The 17470-nt window shown below is 49.9% G+C and overlaps 1 protein-coding gene across 1 annotated transcript in view; it reads left to right on the top strand.

Moving 5' to 3' along the window:
• The window catches only part of CNGB1 (cyclic nucleotide gated channel subunit beta 1), a 74752-nt gene that overhangs the window by 26965 nt on the left and 30317 nt on the right, over window positions 1–17470 (top strand). The window contains exons 15-18 of the mRNA XM_061134652.1: window positions 2800–2974; window positions 3634–3670; window positions 12133–12295; window positions 15795–15902. Coding sequence (XP_060990635.1) covers window positions 2800–2974; window positions 3634–3670; window positions 12133–12295; window positions 15795–15902 — 483 coding nt within the window. The remainder of the gene's footprint in view (window positions 1–2799; window positions 2975–3633; window positions 3671–12132; window positions 12296–15794; window positions 15903–17470) is intronic.

The raw sequence follows: 17470 nt of genomic DNA, 5'->3' as shown, positions 1-17470 counted from the left end.
GAATATTGGATTCTTAAATGTCCAAAATTTATATCACATACTGAAAAACAAAGATTAAAAATCTAGAGTAGAGGTTAGACTCTTAAAAATACAATATTAAAAACAAAAACACAAAAAATTTTAGAAATATATATGAAGTTCGGTTTAAAAATAGGGCTTCTCTCTTTTTTTTTTTGCAAGGTTATAGTGAAATGAAAATGAAAATTAAGGAGTAGTAGAGGAGTAATAGGGGCTTTTAAAAGGAAATAAGAGAAAAAGAAAAAAAAAAAAGAAAGAGAAAAAAAATTTTTTCCTAATTAAAAAAATCATAAAAATCTATGAAAATGAAAGTTAAGGAGTAATGGGGGAGTAATAGGGAATTTTACAAGAAAATAGAAAAAATAAAAAGAAAAGAAAAAAAATTTTTAATTAAAAAAAAGTAAAAATATATCTAGGAGTTTCTCTGGAGCTGTTGTGGTCAGTGTGGGTTTGGTTCAGTTTCAGATAGCTCCTCATTCCAGCTTATACTTCTCGATGTTTACAGGCCCCTTCCGGTGTAGTCGGTGTTACCTACAGGGGTTTTAATCTGTTGCACCGGTCCCTTCTGAAGCGGTTCCCTTTGTTTATTTGGCTTCTGTCTGCCGGTCTCTTCAGTGCCCAATTTCCGCCCTGGCACAGGCGGGTGGAGGTGGTCTCTTATTCAGGTAGCTAGTTCCGTCGCGCTGCGGAGAGGGATTGGCGCTGCTTTCCCCGTCTACGCTGCTCAGGCTCCCGGCTGTTCTATATGGAGCGTGCCCTGCGCTGCACGCGGTTCCAGCCCTTGGGTGTTCCACAAAGCGCGGACTCGGCTGCGCCTGCGTTTTGTGCCTTCCCTGGTCCAAGCAGCTCAGGCAGCCAGGAGCTTCACGGGCGCGCTCTCCCCGGCTGCGGCGCGCCTTCTCCCCTCCGCGGTCCCAGCCTCAGCTTCTGCCAGCGCCAGTCGGGTGTGTGCGCCTTCTGCCCTCCGCGTCCCTAGCCCCAGTCCCCGCCTACGCCGGTTGGGTGCGTGCGCCCTGTGTTTAGCCGCGTCCCTCCTGGTGGATGTCGACCAGCCAGAATCTCAGAAGGTCTTTGGTTAGAAACTGGGGGCCTGTTTGCAGTGCGGTAGGGGATGCGGTCCTTGGGGCCGAGCCTGCCCCTTCCCCTCCCCCCTGCCTCCCGCCTTCGGTGGGGCTGGGCTGGTCCGCAGCTGGCTAGCTCCTCTGGATTTGCTCAGACACTTTGTTCTGCGTACGGCTGGCAGTGTGTTCGGGCCGGTTAATTTTCTCTCTCTCTCTTTTGCTGTCCCACAGCTCCCTCCAATTGCCCACAGGGCACTCAGGCCCGGTCCTTACCCTAAGCAATGCCGCCTGCTCCCCTCCTTTCCCCCTCCACTTGCTGGTGGCGGATGCGGGCGTCTGGGGTACTTTTCTGCTGGGAGTTGCTTTTAGGCACGTAATCTGTGGGTTTTGTTTATTTTTCCCCTCCCAGTTAGGTTGCCCTCCGAGATTTGAAAACTTCCCCCAGACCCGCCAGTGCGAGGGTTTCCTGGTGTTTGGAAACTTCCTCTATTAAGACTCCCTTCCCGGGACGGATCTCCATCCCTAGCTCTTTTGTCTCTCTTTTTATCTTTTATATTTTGTCCTACCTCCTTTCGAAGACAATGGGCTGCTTTTCTGGGTGCCTGATGACCTCAGCTAGCAATCAGAAGTTGTTTTGTGAAGTTTGCTCTGCGTTCAATTGTTCTTTCAATGAATTTGTAGGGGAGAAAGTGGTCTCCCCGTCCTATTCCTCCGCCATCTTGGCTCCTTCCCCCCAAAGTCATCATTTTAATCCAGAGATTGTACACAGGCATCTCAGGGCCCAGTTTAGCCTGGAGACAGGCTCTTTGAGATATTGACATATTAATATAGATGTCAATATAGATCATACAGTTTAACATAGATATTAGTTTGGATTAATTATCAGCCTCTAAAGATGGGGAGATCCCACTTTTCAAAGGTGTAGTTCAGTCTTTTCCTGAAAATCAGCAGGTCTGGCTGCTGGACACCCATTCCAAGCAGAATGGGGTTGCTGATTCAGATGGGCAGGGGTTCTCTGATTTGCCATATTCTCCTCTGCTCCCTATAGTCTCACCCTGGCCCCCTGTCACTCATGTATGCCTTAGCCTGGGCCAGGGGCCCCTGAAACCTTCAGCAGTTGCAGTGTGGCTCTGACCTCATGGCATGCAACAAAATCAGGGTGTGTGTCTGAGTTTTGTGTGATGTGGGACAATATGCTGTGTGATTTAGGTCAGGCCAGTTGACCTCTCTGGGCTTCACTTTTCTCATACTTCCTTCTCTGCCTCCATCTTCAAGGTTGCCTGGAGACTCTAAGAGGGGAAATGCTGGGCATAGATTTTGAACACCATACAGTGCCTGTTAGTCTCCCCCGCCGCAGAGGATGTTTCCTCAACACCGTGCTCCAGCATTTTCTTTGCACATGCTGTTCCTGTTTCCTGGACACCATTCCCCACCTATTTCCAACTCACAGGCCACCTCCTCTGGGAAGCCCTCCTTCCTAGCAGAATTGTGGCTGTGCCCTTCACAGCCGCTTGCTCCAGCACATGATGCATGCAGACTGTGAGATTGTTAACAGGACGTGGTATCTGCCGCCTGCCCAGTGCTGGGAGCTTCAAGAGGCCGAGGACCGATCCTTAGGCATCTTTGTGCCCCAGCCCCCAGCACAGAGCCTGGCAGTCAGCACAGCTCAGAAAACATTTAATGTCCCTAACCCCAGACCTTGCCTCCTACCCCCTCACAGTCACAGTGTCCTGCTGGATAGTTATCTGGTGGCACAGAGTGAGGAGGACCAGAGTGAAGAAAGTGAAACCCAGGAGCAGAGTGAAGTGGGCGGAGCCCAGGACCAGAGTGAAGTGGGTGGAACCCAGGAGCAGGACGAAGTAGGTGGAGCCCAGGACCAGAGCACCTCACACCAGGTATGGAGCAGCGCCAGGCCTCGTGCTCCGGCTTGGAGGCCTGGGCCGAAGTCAGTGGAAGGTTATGGGGCCATGTCCACTTGTTTATGGGGGGTGAGGGTTCAGCTGATGAGATGCCCATTGAATAGAGAAGAGTGGGGTGGTAGTTGCTATAAGGCCCTGCTTGTGTCAGGGATCAGATGGCGTCAAGAAGGGCCTTGGCGACATGGCCGTGAGTGGGCAGCAGTGGTCCTGGACTCCAGTCCTCATGTGGCTATGTGACCCTAGGTAAGACCCTACCCTGGGCCTCAGTGGTCACATCTGTAAAATGGGGCTAAAAACCCCTCTCCAGAGTTTTGTACACGGCTGTGGGCTGTGAAATGTGGTGCCAGGCGGAGAGTGCCGTGGGGGCTGCTCTAGTTGCTTTGTCTCCACACGCAGAGGGTTGTCCGATAATTTCCCCTCATGATAAGTGACAGGTCCAGGTGTTGGGGACTGGGGCTCCTGTGTGTACTGGTTGCTGCAGAAGTTGGGCTGAAGGTGTGACCAGCGGGCAGGGTAAGGAGTAGACTTGGGCCCATGAAGATGCTTGAGGGCAGATCCCCCAACACTGGCTGGGCTGGACCAGGGCAGGGATGGTTGGATGGTCACCACTTCAGTTTCCTCTTTATCTTTCGCAGGAGCTGCAAGAAGAGGCCTTGGCCGACAGCTCAGGAGGTAGGTGTGCAGTGGGGGTGGGGTTGCATAAGAATGTCCGGGCTTCTTTCAGGCTGGGGGCAGCCGGGGCACAGGGGCAAGCCCTCCCCCTCTGCCTCTCAACTCCTTCCCCTCCCTAACTCATCCCATCCTCAGGCAAAACCCATTTTCTGCATCTTAGGGCCACATAATCAGAGTCTGATGATGTATTTCAAAGGCCCTAAGGGAATTGCCTTGAGACCCTGCCCCCCACCTTCCCCCCACCCCTACCCCACCAGGACTCCAGGTGTGTGCGTGCTCACTCAGTCCTGTGTGACTCTGCAACCCCATGGACTGTATCCCACCAGGCTCTTCTGTCCATGGGATTCTCCAGCCAAGAATACTGGAGCAGGTTGCCATTTCCTACTCCAGAGGAATCGTCCCGACCCAGGGATCGAACCCGTATCTCTTGCGTCTCCTGCATTGACAGGCGGGTTCCCACTGCACCACCTGGGAAACCCCAGGACCCCAGGAGGCCTAGGGAAACCCTACTCCCAGCTAATCCCTCCTGCGAGCCTCTTTACTGGGTCCACAACTCTCTAGGCTACAGACCAGTGAGAGTTTGGCTCAAATGTATCATACCTGAATGAAAACTGGGATGAGAGCTTGCTAAAAGCATGTCCTAGACTGCGTCTTTTGAGTTTTTCCTTACTGCTGAGATCTTTGGTACAAGTTTGGTCATTTGTCACTCCGACCCCTAATCCTGAGAACTTCAGGGATGACAGGCCAGAGTCTAGGGGAGTGAGGCCAGCTGGACTGAACCCAGGCCTTGCAAACCTCCACAATCCTCAAGGCACTAGTAGTGCTCCAGATGCCCTGGGAGACAGACAGACCATTTTATAGATGAGAAAACTGAGGCTCTGTGTGGGCAGCAAGGACACAGACCTTCATGTCACTCCTGGCTCCCCCCCCTTCCTTTCTGTGTGGCCTGGAGCCAGTCTGTGACCTCTCAACTGTGGCTTTCAAGTCAAGAAGAGGGGGAAGTAACAATTCCTACCTCACTGGGCAGAGTGGGGATGACCATGCATCCCTGGCCCTGAAGGAAGAGACCATAATTGGGGTCGTGAGCCTGTTTCCCAGGCAGCCAGTGTTGGAGATGGGATGGACCTAGGTGTCTTAACCCCAGGTGTCCTGAGTCTGCTTATCACCTGGTCTTTGAAAAAATCCTTTGTTAACTTTAACCCAAATCTACTGGAAACCCACTAAGTCTGCACCCCACAAAGATGAACAAGACCAGGATCAGGGGGTGCAAACTAGGGCTTCATGGGGCTGGTTCCACGCCCTTCCCCAGGTCATTTGGAAGCAGGTGGCCTGGGAATCACACTTTGAGAAACACTGAGGCATGGCCTTCTGTCTGCTGCCACTTGAAAGTGTGGCTCTCAAACCAGCAGCTTTGGTGTCACCTGGGAGCTGCTTTAAAATGCAGAATCCCAGGCCCCACACCAACCAGCTGAAGCAGAAACTGCACTATCACAAGATCCCTGGAGATCTCTCTGCACATTTGTGTTTGAGAGGCAATGGCCTTGAGTCGTGGTTCTCATGACTGCGATTGGAATCATTCGGGGGAGATTTAAAAAAATCCTGGTGTCAGTCTTCACCTCAGACCATTAAATCAGAATCTCTGGGGTGGGCCTGGGCATCAGGCATTGCCAGGCCTCCCTAGGCAATTCCAATATGCAGCCTATTTGGGGAACCAGGGACCTAGGAAAAGTTATTGTGTCTGGTTGGAAGTGAAATTAATTGAGCTCCAGGGTTTCTTTAGGATGGAAAATCCTACCGGACTAAGAATGTTTAAGTGTTAGCCTAAGAGCCTGAGGAGTCCTAGGTTCTTTGATTCTAAAGTAGGAAATGCTATGATGGTTGGTTAAGGAGAGAAAGTGCCAGAACTGGGTGGTGCTCAGGGCTGTCAGAGCTGTGGGTGGACCAGCCACATGACTGGTGTTGCCCTCCAGGGATGATAGTGATGCTTCAGACTCTGGGTGCACTGCTGAAAGTGCAGGTGGGCACTGGGCTGGGTCTGTTTTGGCACCGGTGGGGAAGAGCCCCACCTTCTCTGCCTCTCCCAACTCTTTGCTCCTCATTGCTCCTCAGGTCCCCAGGGTCCTGCCTCTGCCTGAGACCCCCTGGCCTCAGCACTATGGCTAAGCCAGGCCGGGACATGGAGCTGAATCACCTAGTCCAGGACCAGTCTCCTGGCCAAGTGACCCCCAGGCTTGCCCCCCCAAACCTGGTGGAGCACCTCCCCAATGTGCCCAGCTACCGCCCTCCCATCACCCGCATCCCTGTCCTCATCTCCCGGAGGACAAACTTGTCCAACTCCAGCTTCGTCAAGGAGACCAGGAGCTCAATCCGTCGTCTAGGTAGCGTGAAACTGCCCGCCCAGCATGCTGGTGTCTGTGTTGTGTGTTTCTGCATGGCTTGGGCTGATTTCTGCATGGGTGTTGTGGTCGTGGTGTGGGACTGCTATCTGGGCTCCTGGAAAACCACCCCTTCTTCCTCTGCTGACCAATGCCTTCATCTTGCTTTGTGGTGATTTAAGGCATAATAGTCCCCTTCTCTCTGTGCCTAAAATTCCACAATTAACAATTCATTTTTTGGGGGTTAAACGTGGCATTTTGCAGATCATCAGTTTTTATACGGGTTAGTCACTCGTACCCTAGTTTAAACAAGTCATTCAGATCTCCAGGCCAATGAAGAGGCTTGGATCAAGGAGCTGGGTTGGGGGGGGGGGGGGGGAAGAATAATCAGAGGGAAATGGACCAGGAGACGAGGTGAAGGTCCACTGCAGACAGAATCTACTGACCTTGAGAGTTTGCTGGGAGCTGGACTTTCTGAGGACTGTGGCTGTCTGCCCAGCAAATTCTCTTTCAGGAAAGGAGAGGCCCCCCAGGTGTTGACAGGCAGACCCAGAGGAGAGGCATCCCCAGGGGCCAGTGCAGAGAGAGAGCCTGTCTGGACCCATTTATTTGTGACAGGTGGCCCACAGTGGCCTGCGGGCTCCTGCTGTTTGCTGCCTGCTGACAAAGAGCTGGGGGACATTGGTGCCTCGCGGCGAACCCCTGTCACTTTGAGTCTGCCTTGACTCAAACCAGACCTGCACGTTTTGCCTTTAATTCATTTGTTTTTGGATGGCACTGGGCAAGGTTGTCTGCAATGTCCACAGGCAGGTGAAGCTGAACATTTCATGAGAAGATATCCCCTCTTATTCTCCCCTCCTCCTGGCTTGAGGTGGACACAGAATGGGGGTGAAGTGGAGTAAGATCACCTGGCCAGGTGACCCCGGGGCTTGGTTGGTTAGCAGAGAGCGCGTAACCCCTGAGGTTGGGGGTCGCGGTGGCTCGGGGGTGGCTCAGGGCTGTCTCTCAGAGCTCTTGGGCAGACCAACCTCATGACTGGTGATGTTCTCCACATGAGCTACTGGGGATGACACACCAAGCCCAGTCTTCCAGGCCAGCCCTAAATCTACTCACTCCAAAGGGTCCCCCATGTCCCCCACCCTTACATCACTTCTTGATTTTTGTATATCCTGCATCAGCTCTGCTGGAAGAGGGCGTGACAGCCCACTCTAGTATTCTTGTCTGGAGAATCCCGTGGACAGAGGAGCCTGGCAGGCTACAGCCCATAGGATCACAAAACGTCAGACACAACTACAGTGACTTAGCACGCATGCATGCAAGCATGTACCAACTCTGCGCTTATTTGCTTATTCACTTTCTCATTCAATTCAGTGTATTTAAATAGGAAGCTTTACATTATAATTCAAATGGAAAACCAGCCCGGCCTGCCGTAAATAGAAGGGCATAAATAGTAATAACCACAAAGATATGGGGAACTAGGTCGTGTTGGTAATTTCTAGTGAGGTGGGAGCCTGCTGAAGGCTCATAGCTGAGTCTGCAGAGGGGAACCCGGACATATCTGGGAGGCGTTGAGGCCATAGCAGTACTAACCTGAGGTTTCCTCTCTGCCCACGCTGGCTCTGGAAAGGGAGGAATGGTCTCATTCTATGTCATCCTTTGTCTTGGCTGTGCCATCTAAAATCATCGTGTGCCTTCTCTGGTCCCTGGGAGCCCCATGCTTTGAGAAACAGCCACAGTGACACATTGGGATGGTGGTCTGAACGAACTGTGATTGACACACGATGATTTTAGATGCTGTGGTCGAGGCAATGACAGCATGCAGTGACAAGATTATTTCCATTTCAGTGCTTCTGCTTGGCACCGAAGTCTGTATGTAGGCTGGTCACCAACCTCAGGGTGGGCTGAGAGTTTTAGCTCTGGAGCCAGGATGCCTGGGTCCAAATCTGGGCTCTGCTGCAGGTTTCTTAACCTCTCTGCTTGAGTTTCCTTCTCCACAAGATGGGGACAGTGATAACAATGACCTCATAGAGTGGCTGGGAATGATGAAAGGGTTTATATATACATATAAATAAAGCACTTAGAGCTTAGTGAAACAAATGCCTAGTAGGCACATAGGAAGTGCTTAACAGTAAATATTATTATTCTCTAAACCAATTTAAGCATACAATATTATTCTTTGTATTGTTAATCACAGATTCTTATTCTATAAATCAGTATAATATAAACAAATATGATTTCTGTCTTGAGTTCCTACTCTGTCAAACTGGCAGGAAATGAAACATTGGGTTTAGGAGGTCCCCCTACCTTTGAGAGTGACTCAGTTTGTAGGGTCTTATGCAGGGTGAGGTAGGAGTGAGGGGACCACATGGTCCCTCCCAGGCTCCCTAAGACAGCCTCATGGATGCTGAGGCCACGGTGTTTTTTGCTGCCAGGGGGCCACGCCGGAGGCACCCGGGGCCCTGAGCATTTTTGAGAAGCTGCCTTAGTCCTGGCTGCCTCCATGCCCCCAGCCCACTTCCAGCTTCCCTCTCCCGAGGTCTGGGGGAAGCCAGGGGAGGTCCCTGCCACCCTATGGTTCTCTCCTGCTTTGCACAGCCTGGGGCATCTCTGGTGAGTCTAGCAAAAGTCCTGCTTATCCTTTTTTCCTGAGGGCTTAGGGTTAGTACAACAAATGCTCCAGAGTCTTGAGGTCTGCTTGTGTTCCCTCCACCAACCTTCATAATGTGCTGGCTTTTCCCATGTGACCATTAAAAAAAAGCTCACATATCCAAATGTTTCAAAACACGTCCCTCCACATTTTGGGGGTGTGCATCTGCCTTGCTGGTACCCAGACCTGCACCTGGCTACTATTGCGTGGTTTGGCCCAGGTGTAGTGGGGAGTAGGGGCACCCTACCAGCCCTTTAGCATCCTCTGAGCTCTGCCTAGGGGCAGATCTGTCCCCACAGTCCCTGGGAAGGGTAATGAAGCCCAAAACAGGGACACACCCAGGCTCCCCAGGGAGGATCTGATTCTCAGGATGCGAAGCCTCTCAGGTCAGGAGAGGAGCTGAGGGGATTATTTTTGGGGGCTCTTGGCAGATGCAAAAATAAGGAAATACCAAATGTCACAGGGGTAACACACATTATAAAAACAATCTGTCACTCTTGATTGTAGGAAGCTTTCAAATGTCTCCATTCGAGGCCCTTCAAGAGTGTGAGGCCCTGAAGAGGTAGAATTGTCACTACATGCAGATGACATGATACTATACATAGGAAACCCTGAGGACTCCACGCAAACACTACTAGACCTAATAAATGAATTTATCAAGGTAGCAGGATTCAAGATTAATATTAAAAAATCAGTTGCAACACTTTATAATAACAATGAAACATCATCAGAAAAGGAATGTAAAAAAAAAAAACCCTTTTAAAATAGCACCAAAAAAAAAAAAAAAAAGGACTTACCTGGTGGTGCAGTGGTTAAGAATCTGCCTGCCAAAGTAGGGGACACGGGTTTGATCCCTGGTTTGGGAGGATTCCACATGCCTCGGAGCAACTAAACCTGTGCGCTGCCACTACCGAACCTGCATGTTGCAACTCCTGAAGCCCATGCTCTAAAACAAGAGAAGCCACTGCCATGAGAAGCCCACGCACTGCAACTAGAGAGTAGCTCCTGCTTGCCACAGCTAGAGAAAATCCTGCACCCAGCAGCAAAGACCCAGTGCAACCAAAACCAAATAATTAATTAAAAAAATAAAACAACCTAGGAATAAACCTGACCAAAGAGGTGAAAGACTAATATGCTGAAAACTGTAAAATGTTAGTAAAGCAAATTAAAGAGGATTCAAAGAAATGGAATGATATCCCATTCCCTTCCAAGAGGATTGCAAGGATTAATACTGTTAAAATGGCAATTTTATCCAAAGCAATGTACAAATTTAGCATGATACCTATCAAAATACCCAAGACATTTTTCACAGAACTAGAACAAATAATCCAAAAATTTTTATAAGAACTATTGAAGACCCAGAATTGCCAAAGCAATCCTGTGAGGCGGCCTAGGGATGGGAGCCATGGAGCAACAGGCGTAACTCTCCCAGACTTCAGATAATACTACAAAGCTACAGTAACATCAAAACAGTGTTGTAAGGGTATAAAAATGGACATGTGGATCTATGGAACAGTGAAAATAGAGTCTAGAAATAAACCCGTACACCTACGACCAATTAATCTCCAACAAAGGAGGCAAGAATATAAAATGGGTAAAAGACAGTCTCTTCAGCAAGTGGTGCTGGGAAAGTTACCTGTATGTAAATCAGTGAAGTTAGAACATACCCTCACACCATATACAAAAATAAACTTAAAATGGCTTGAAGACTTAAACCTAAGACATGACATGTAAAACTCCTAGAAGAGAGCATAGGCAAAACATTCTCTGACACAAATCATACCAATGCTTTCTTGGTTCAGTCTCCCAAGGCAATAGAAATAAAAAACAAAAATAAATAAATGGGGCCTAATCAAACTTTTACAAGCTTTTGCACAGCAGAGGAACTCATGAAAAAGGAAGAAAGAAAGAAAAAACAGCCTATGGAATGGGAGAAAATATTTGCAAATGAGTTGATGGACAAGGGCTTAGTCTCCAAAATATACAAACAGTTCATACAACCACCAACAGAACAGCCCAATTGAAAAATGGGCAAAAGACATTAACAGGCATTTCTCCAAAGAAGACATACAGATGACCAGTAAGCCCATGAAAACTCAACAGCATTGATTATTAGAGAAATGCAAATCAAAACTAGAAGGTACCACCTCACACTGATCAGAATGACCATCATGAAAAAGTCTACAAATAACAAATGTTGGAGGGGGTGTGGAGAAAAGGGAACCCTCCTACACCGTTGGTAGGAATGTAAGTTGGTACAGCCACTGTGGAGAACAGTGCGGAGGTTCCTCAGAAAACTAAAAATAAAATTACCATATGATCCAGAAATCCCACTCCTGGTCATATACCTGGACAAAGCTATAATTCAGAAGATACATGCACCCCTATTTAGTAGCAGCACTATTTAGTCAAAACATGAAAACAGCTAAATGCCCATTGACAGATGAATGAATAAAGATGTGGTACATGTATAACTGGAATACTACTCAGCCACAAAAGAATGAAATCATGCCATTTGCAGCAGCATGGATGCAATTAGAGATTATCATACTAAATGAAGTAAGTCAGAAAGAGGAAGGCAAATATCATATGCAATCAGTATATGTGGAATCTAAAATATGGTGCAAATGAACCTATCTCAAAACAGAAACAGACTCTCAGATGTAGAGAACAGATTTCTGGTTGCCTTTGGGGAGGGAGGGAGAAGAGGGAAGGACTGGAAGTGTGGGATTGGATATAAAATATTATATATAGGGTGGATAAACAACAAGGTCTGCTGTATAGCACAGGGAACTAGATTCAACATCCTGTGATAAACTGTAATGGAAAAGAACATGAAAAGAAAGAATACATGTGTGTAACTGAGTCACTTTGCTTACAGCAGAGGTTGGCACAACATTGTAAATCAACTATGCTTTAATAAAAGATTAAAAAAAAATGAGGTCTTGTACCCCCATGTCTGCTGCCCCCACTGGCCTGGGAGAGTCTCATCATTCCTACCTTGGGATGGGGAAACTGAGGCCCAGGGAGAGGAAGCAGCTGAGCCAGACTGCACCAGGCCAGACCCTAGGACTCAGCGCCCCCCAGGCAGGCCCCCCAAGCCCTTTCTCAGTGCTGCCACCCAACCCCCACCCCAGGGCCTTGCTGCTTCTCCAGCCCAGGGAAACCAGGCTGGGCTCCAGGCTGTGTCCGGGAGCTCCTGTGACGTCATGGCTGCTCCCGTGGCTCCTGGGTCAGGGGCCGCCAGGACCATGGCCCTCAGAGGGCCCTGGACACTGCATCGTTGTGTCCCCTGCATGGAGCTCTCCTCTGGGCCCTGTTTGGAGGCAAGGCTGCCACGGGCCCCTCCACGCACACTCTCTGTGGCTTCCCCGGAGAACACAGCGAGACTCCGGGGACCTGGCTCCTCTCTGACGCTGTGTCCTCCTTCCCCTCCCCAGTACCTGCCACGGAAGAGCACCCAGAAGTGCAGGTGGAAGACGCTGATGCTGACAGTCGCCCCCTCATCGCGGAGGAAAGCCCACCCTCTCCCGCGCAGCTGCCCCTGTCTCCTGCCAAATCTGACACCCTTGCGGTCCCAGGATCGGCCACAGGGAGCCTCAGGTCGCCTTCTATGCTTCTCTTGGATGTTTTGTAGCACTGTGCCATCTATGCACTTGGTAGAAGAGGATACTGGGGCCAGAGAGGGGAAGAAACTGGCCCAAGGTCACTCAGTGAGATGCTGTCAGCATGGGGGCCAGGGGCCCACCCCTTTCCGGGTCTCCTAATTCCTGGTTTCAGGCTCTAGAAAGAGGTCCCTGAGGAAGCCCTGTTCAGAATACCCTTGATTGTATGGTTTGAAGGGGGTAATAGATGTGACAGGGCTAATATTATTGTTAAAAATGACAGTGGAAATACCAAAGAACTCTAGATACAATAACCATCCCTCAACCCACCACCCTAGGTTAGGTTGTGGTTTTATTTTTCTGCCCTCTTTTCCATACCTTATTTGTGGGCCCAGGCTTCTGAGTGGTTTTAATTGAAGGTATGATTGGATCATATATCGTCTGAGACCACATCTTATTTATTAAGCCCTTTTCCATATTGCCAGGCTGTCACTGTGATGCTGTGTTGACATCTTCCAGCTCCACATGTCAGAACAGACGTAACAGTCCTCGCCTGTTAAATCCTGTCCACCGTGGTGCTGTGGCTGTCTCTCTGGTCTTCTGCCCTCTGTCCTCAGGCTCCTTCTCAAATGTGAAATTCCTGCTCAGGGTTGCACACACTGTTATGCTTCTTGAGATAACTTTTTAGTGGCTGCATGGTTAGAGGTGGTTTTGGACAACCTGAGCCGGGTATCTGAGAACCTTCCTGTATAGAGCTATAGGCAGGCTGTGAGGAGCAGTACTGTCCTTTGTGAATGGTTATTTAAGCTAAAGAAGAGCCACCAGTGCCTTTCCTTTGCTGGCTGGATTGAGAGATGGTTCTTTTTTTCTTCATTAATTCTTGTTCTCATCCATGAGCTTTTGAGTAATTTCTCAGCTGAAGTCAGACACCTGCTGGGATAGAAATGGCTGGATGTGATCAACAGAAGGTTCCTAGATTTTAATGTGGAGAAGAGAGGCATAATCTCACCTGGCCTCAGAACACAGCTCACAGACACATCAGTCCTCATGGTTAATTCATTGAATCATATACAGCGTATAGATGGCAGAAGATAAGGCACTACCATGACTGTAGACATCTGGTCTACCTCCCTCTAGTCCCTTTATTAGGGTGGAGAAACTGTACAGGTTGGGTTAGAGATGGATACTGGGGAGCAGGGAGGGGACTAAGGTCACATGGGGCTAGAATCCAAGCTCCTACCTTTTGCTTATGAGCTGGGTCTCTGAGGCTCCTCTGGTTATCATTCATTTGCAAGCATTTTTTGAACATCTTTATGGGCCAGCCTCTGCTCTAGGTGCTGTAGACACATCAGGGAGAAGCCTGTCCTAATAGAGCTGATATTCTAGTGCAGTGGAGATAGTGAACAAGTAATTACACAAGACTCTTCCAGGGAGTTGCTAAGCAGAACATGACTGTGAGAAACTGGAGAAGCCTCAGCCTGAGCTTGCCCCCAAGAAGGAATTCTGACGCCTGACATAAGAGACCGATGGGGATGTCTATGGTCAGGGATGGAATGAACACGGGGCAATTGATGGGAGCAGAGAAGCCACCCAAACAGAGGGGTAGAGGGGAGCATGTGGGCAAGGCCCTTCTCACAGCACAAAGCTGTGGTTTGGAGTGAATCCCAGGTCACCACTTACCAGATGTGAGGCTTAAAGCAAGTCATTTGATCTTCCTAGGCTCCCATCTTTCCATGAGAAGATGGGGATGAAACATTCCCTGTACCTTAGCAATGTGAAAATTCAACCAACTCCTGTAAGTGAAGTGCTTAGCACAGGGCCAGGCCCTGGGCAGTGCTGGGGGAACAGAGCTTCTGACTGACATCCACTCTCTGGACTCTCTCCAGGCCCTCAGAAGGCTGGGGGCAGGAGGGCTGAGTTTAAGTCCTAGTTGTGAGTTTTCTGCCCCAGTCTTCTTGTATGCAGGCATCCTTTTTTTTCAGTATTTATTTATTTACTTGGCTATCAGTCAGTTCAGTCCCTCAGTCGTGTCTGACTCTTTGCGACCCCATGGACTGCAGCACACCAGGCTTCCCTGTCCATCACCAACTCCTGGAGCTTCCTCAAACTCATGTCCGTCGAGTCGGTGATGCCATCCAACCATCTCATCCGCTGTTGTCCCTTTCTCCTTCCACCTTCAGTTTTCCCCGGCATCAGGGTCTTTTCCCTGATGACTATTTGGCTATGCCAGGTCTTAGTTGTGGCATGTGGGATGTACCACCCTGACCAGGGATCGAACCCAGGTCCCCTGCATTGGGAGTGCAGAGTTTTAGCCACTGGACCACCAGGGAAGTGCCCCTGCAGGCCTCCTTTTAATTAGAGTGTAAAAGAGGCGAACCCATCAGCTTTGCCATTTTAGTTGAGTTGGCAAAAGATAACAGGGTAGTTCCAGAGTCTTCTGGAATAAAGCAAATGCTGCACATCCCTCTGACTGTATCCCTCTAGAAGCCCTAAAGGTGGAATCCTGAGTCACGGTGCTGGGGAATGGTAGGAGTACCACATGTATTCAAATCTAGACACTGTCAGCCAAGACACCAGTAGTTCCAAATGCAACACTGGGGGACTTGGACTGAATGGTGGGGACCCAGGATAATTTAGTCTTCATCCTTCAGGTAGGGAAGAGGGAGCTCTGGGAGGGGATGGGGCTTGTTCCAGGTCATACCACGTGTGGGAGACCAGACTCCATGGCCTGTGGATGTCAGTTTTTCCAATCAGGGACACATCTGTTAAGGGAGGGAAGCTGAGCTTCTAGGAGAGTTAACAGGATGGAATGTGAGCCCTCACACCTTATTGGAGGCTGGAACGGTGGTGTGATAGAGAAAGAGGTGGGGGTGGACTGGGGAGCTCGGTGCCGTCAGACTGGGCGGTGGGGGGAGAAGGATGTTTAAAATGAGACCTGACTGAGTGATAAGCACCTGCAATGCGGGAGACCTGGGTTTGATCCCTGGGTTGCGAAGATCCCCTGAGGAGGGCATGGCAACCCACTCAAGTATTCTTGCTGGAGAATCCCCATGGACAGAGGTGCCTGGGGACTACAGTAGTCCATGGGGTCTCAAAGAGGCGGACACGACTAAGCTACTAAGCACAGCACACACAGTCCCATTTTACAGAGGGGAAAGCTGAGGCCATTCAGAGAGTTTAAGTAACTTGCCAAGGTCACACACTGGGAAGAAGCAGGGCTGGGGAGCAAACTTGGGTTTACCTGATTCTGAGTCAGTGCTGTTACTTTTATGTGAGGCCGCTGAACGGATGCAGAGACTAAGGTCCGGAGGTCGGCTGTGTCCCCTCTTCTCCCTTTTTGTTTCCCTGCAGCCAAGCGAGGACCCTTGGGCAGCACCATCCTCTGCCCCCACCTCCCACGCAGGATTTGCTCTGGGTGATCTGCAGGGCGCCAAGTTGGCTCCCTGCTTGTGGCTCCTGCCTCCCTGAAGTCCCTTTCCATGTCTGTATTCTTGCAGGAAGAGGCTGCCTTCCCAAGATGATGAGGCTGAAGAGCTCAAGATGCTGTCACCGGCTGCATCCCCTGTGGTCGCCTGGTCGGACCCCACCAGCCCACAGGGCACTGAGTAAGTGAGGGCCGCCTCTGGGGTCTCAGGGAGTCAGAAGTCTGGGTGGGGATGGGCAAGCAAAGGGAGGTGAGCTGGGGAGAGCATGGATGTTTTTAGAACACTCTGCCTGAAGGCAGACTGTGCCAGTGGTTTCCAAGCAGTAAGGGAGGGCTGGGTCCCCTGCCCTGGCTGCTTCTGGCTGGCCCAGCAGTTGTGCAAAATCTGGTCTGCAGAATGGGCCTGGGCTCTGGGCCTCCTGTGTCCTGAACCACGGAGAGTGGACCTGGGGAAGCCAGGTGTTTATAAGCTTCTCAGGTGATTCCAATGCAGCTGGTCCATGGAACAATGTTTAAAGGCCACTGTGAGGGCATCAGGGCCTGTGTCTCTGACATCTGACCGTCTCAAGGGCTGGGCCAGTGGGAGATGTTTTCCTGAAGGGTCTATGTAGGCTAGTGACAGTGAATCCCCCAGCCCTGGGCTCTGGCCTGGGCATCTCACCTCCTCCCCAGCCACACTCCTGGAGTGACCTCAGGAAACCATGGCCTTTCCTTCCAGTCTTTTTTTTCTGCCTGTAATTTTATGGAGTTTATGCTTAGCACTATCGTGGAAAGTTCAGAAAAGCCAAAGAAGCAGGAAAAAACCCCAAACCTCACCTATCATCCAGTGATTCCTTTTAGTTACAGTGGAGTCTCATCTTATGCAATAGGATCAGGGCGGGGTTAGGGTTCATATGAGAAGATAAGGCAGAAATCATGTAGAATAATAAAAATTCCCTTGGGGGAAAAAGCTCTTAAGGTGGTCAGCATGGAGCCCTAGGTATTCCCTCAGTAGGTTAAGATGCTATAGCAAATAGACCTCAGTGTTTCAGTTCCTTAAGGAATAAGATGTCTCTTGTCAGAGGTGTCACCAGATGCGTATTTCAGGGTCAGTGCATGACTGCTCTCTGCGGTCATTTAAGTACCCAGCCAACAGTGGCTCTGCCATCTTTCTGTGGCTTTCAAGATCTCCCTGGTCAGACTGGAAAGGGATAGTGCCAGGCTGCTCTTCCATGAGGAGGCCTAGAGTTGTGCATGGCTTGTGCACAGAAGAAAGCTGACATGGCCACACCTGGGCATCGGGGCCCCTGGCTGGGTGGTTACTGCTCCCCAAAGTGGGTGAGCAGTTCATGTCTCCTCCACCCCCGGTGCCATCTCTCACTACGACCCCACACTGCTCTTCTCTAGCTCAGCTGAGCACAAGAGAGTAGCTGGCTTGAGTTTCAGTGCCTCAGTGTATGAAAGAAACAACAGATCTGTAAACACCAGTGTCACCGTCAGCTCAGCAAGAGGATCACAGGCCACTCCGCAGAGAACATGGAGCTAGGCTGATTCACACAGCCTCCCATCTCAACTCACCCAGGGCTCTGGACCCACGCTGAGCAGACTGTCAGGCAGACTCTCATTCATTCTGTCTGTCTATGTCTGTCTCTCTTGATGCAAGTTCATACATTTTAAAGTCCTATAAGTTAAAAGGATTTATAATGTATCTGTAATGGTTTTTTAATTTTATTTGAATTAAACTAATTATTTTGCCCATGCTGCATGGCT

This window comes from Dama dama, chromosome 4, assembly GCF_033118175.1.
Source record: "Dama dama isolate Ldn47 chromosome 4, ASM3311817v1, whole genome shotgun sequence".
NCBI classification, from domain to species: domain Eukaryota; kingdom Metazoa; phylum Chordata; class Mammalia; order Artiodactyla; family Cervidae; genus Dama; species Dama dama.
The sequence above is the reverse complement of the archived record's forward strand: the minus strand, read 5'-3'. Positions and strand labels throughout refer to the sequence as shown.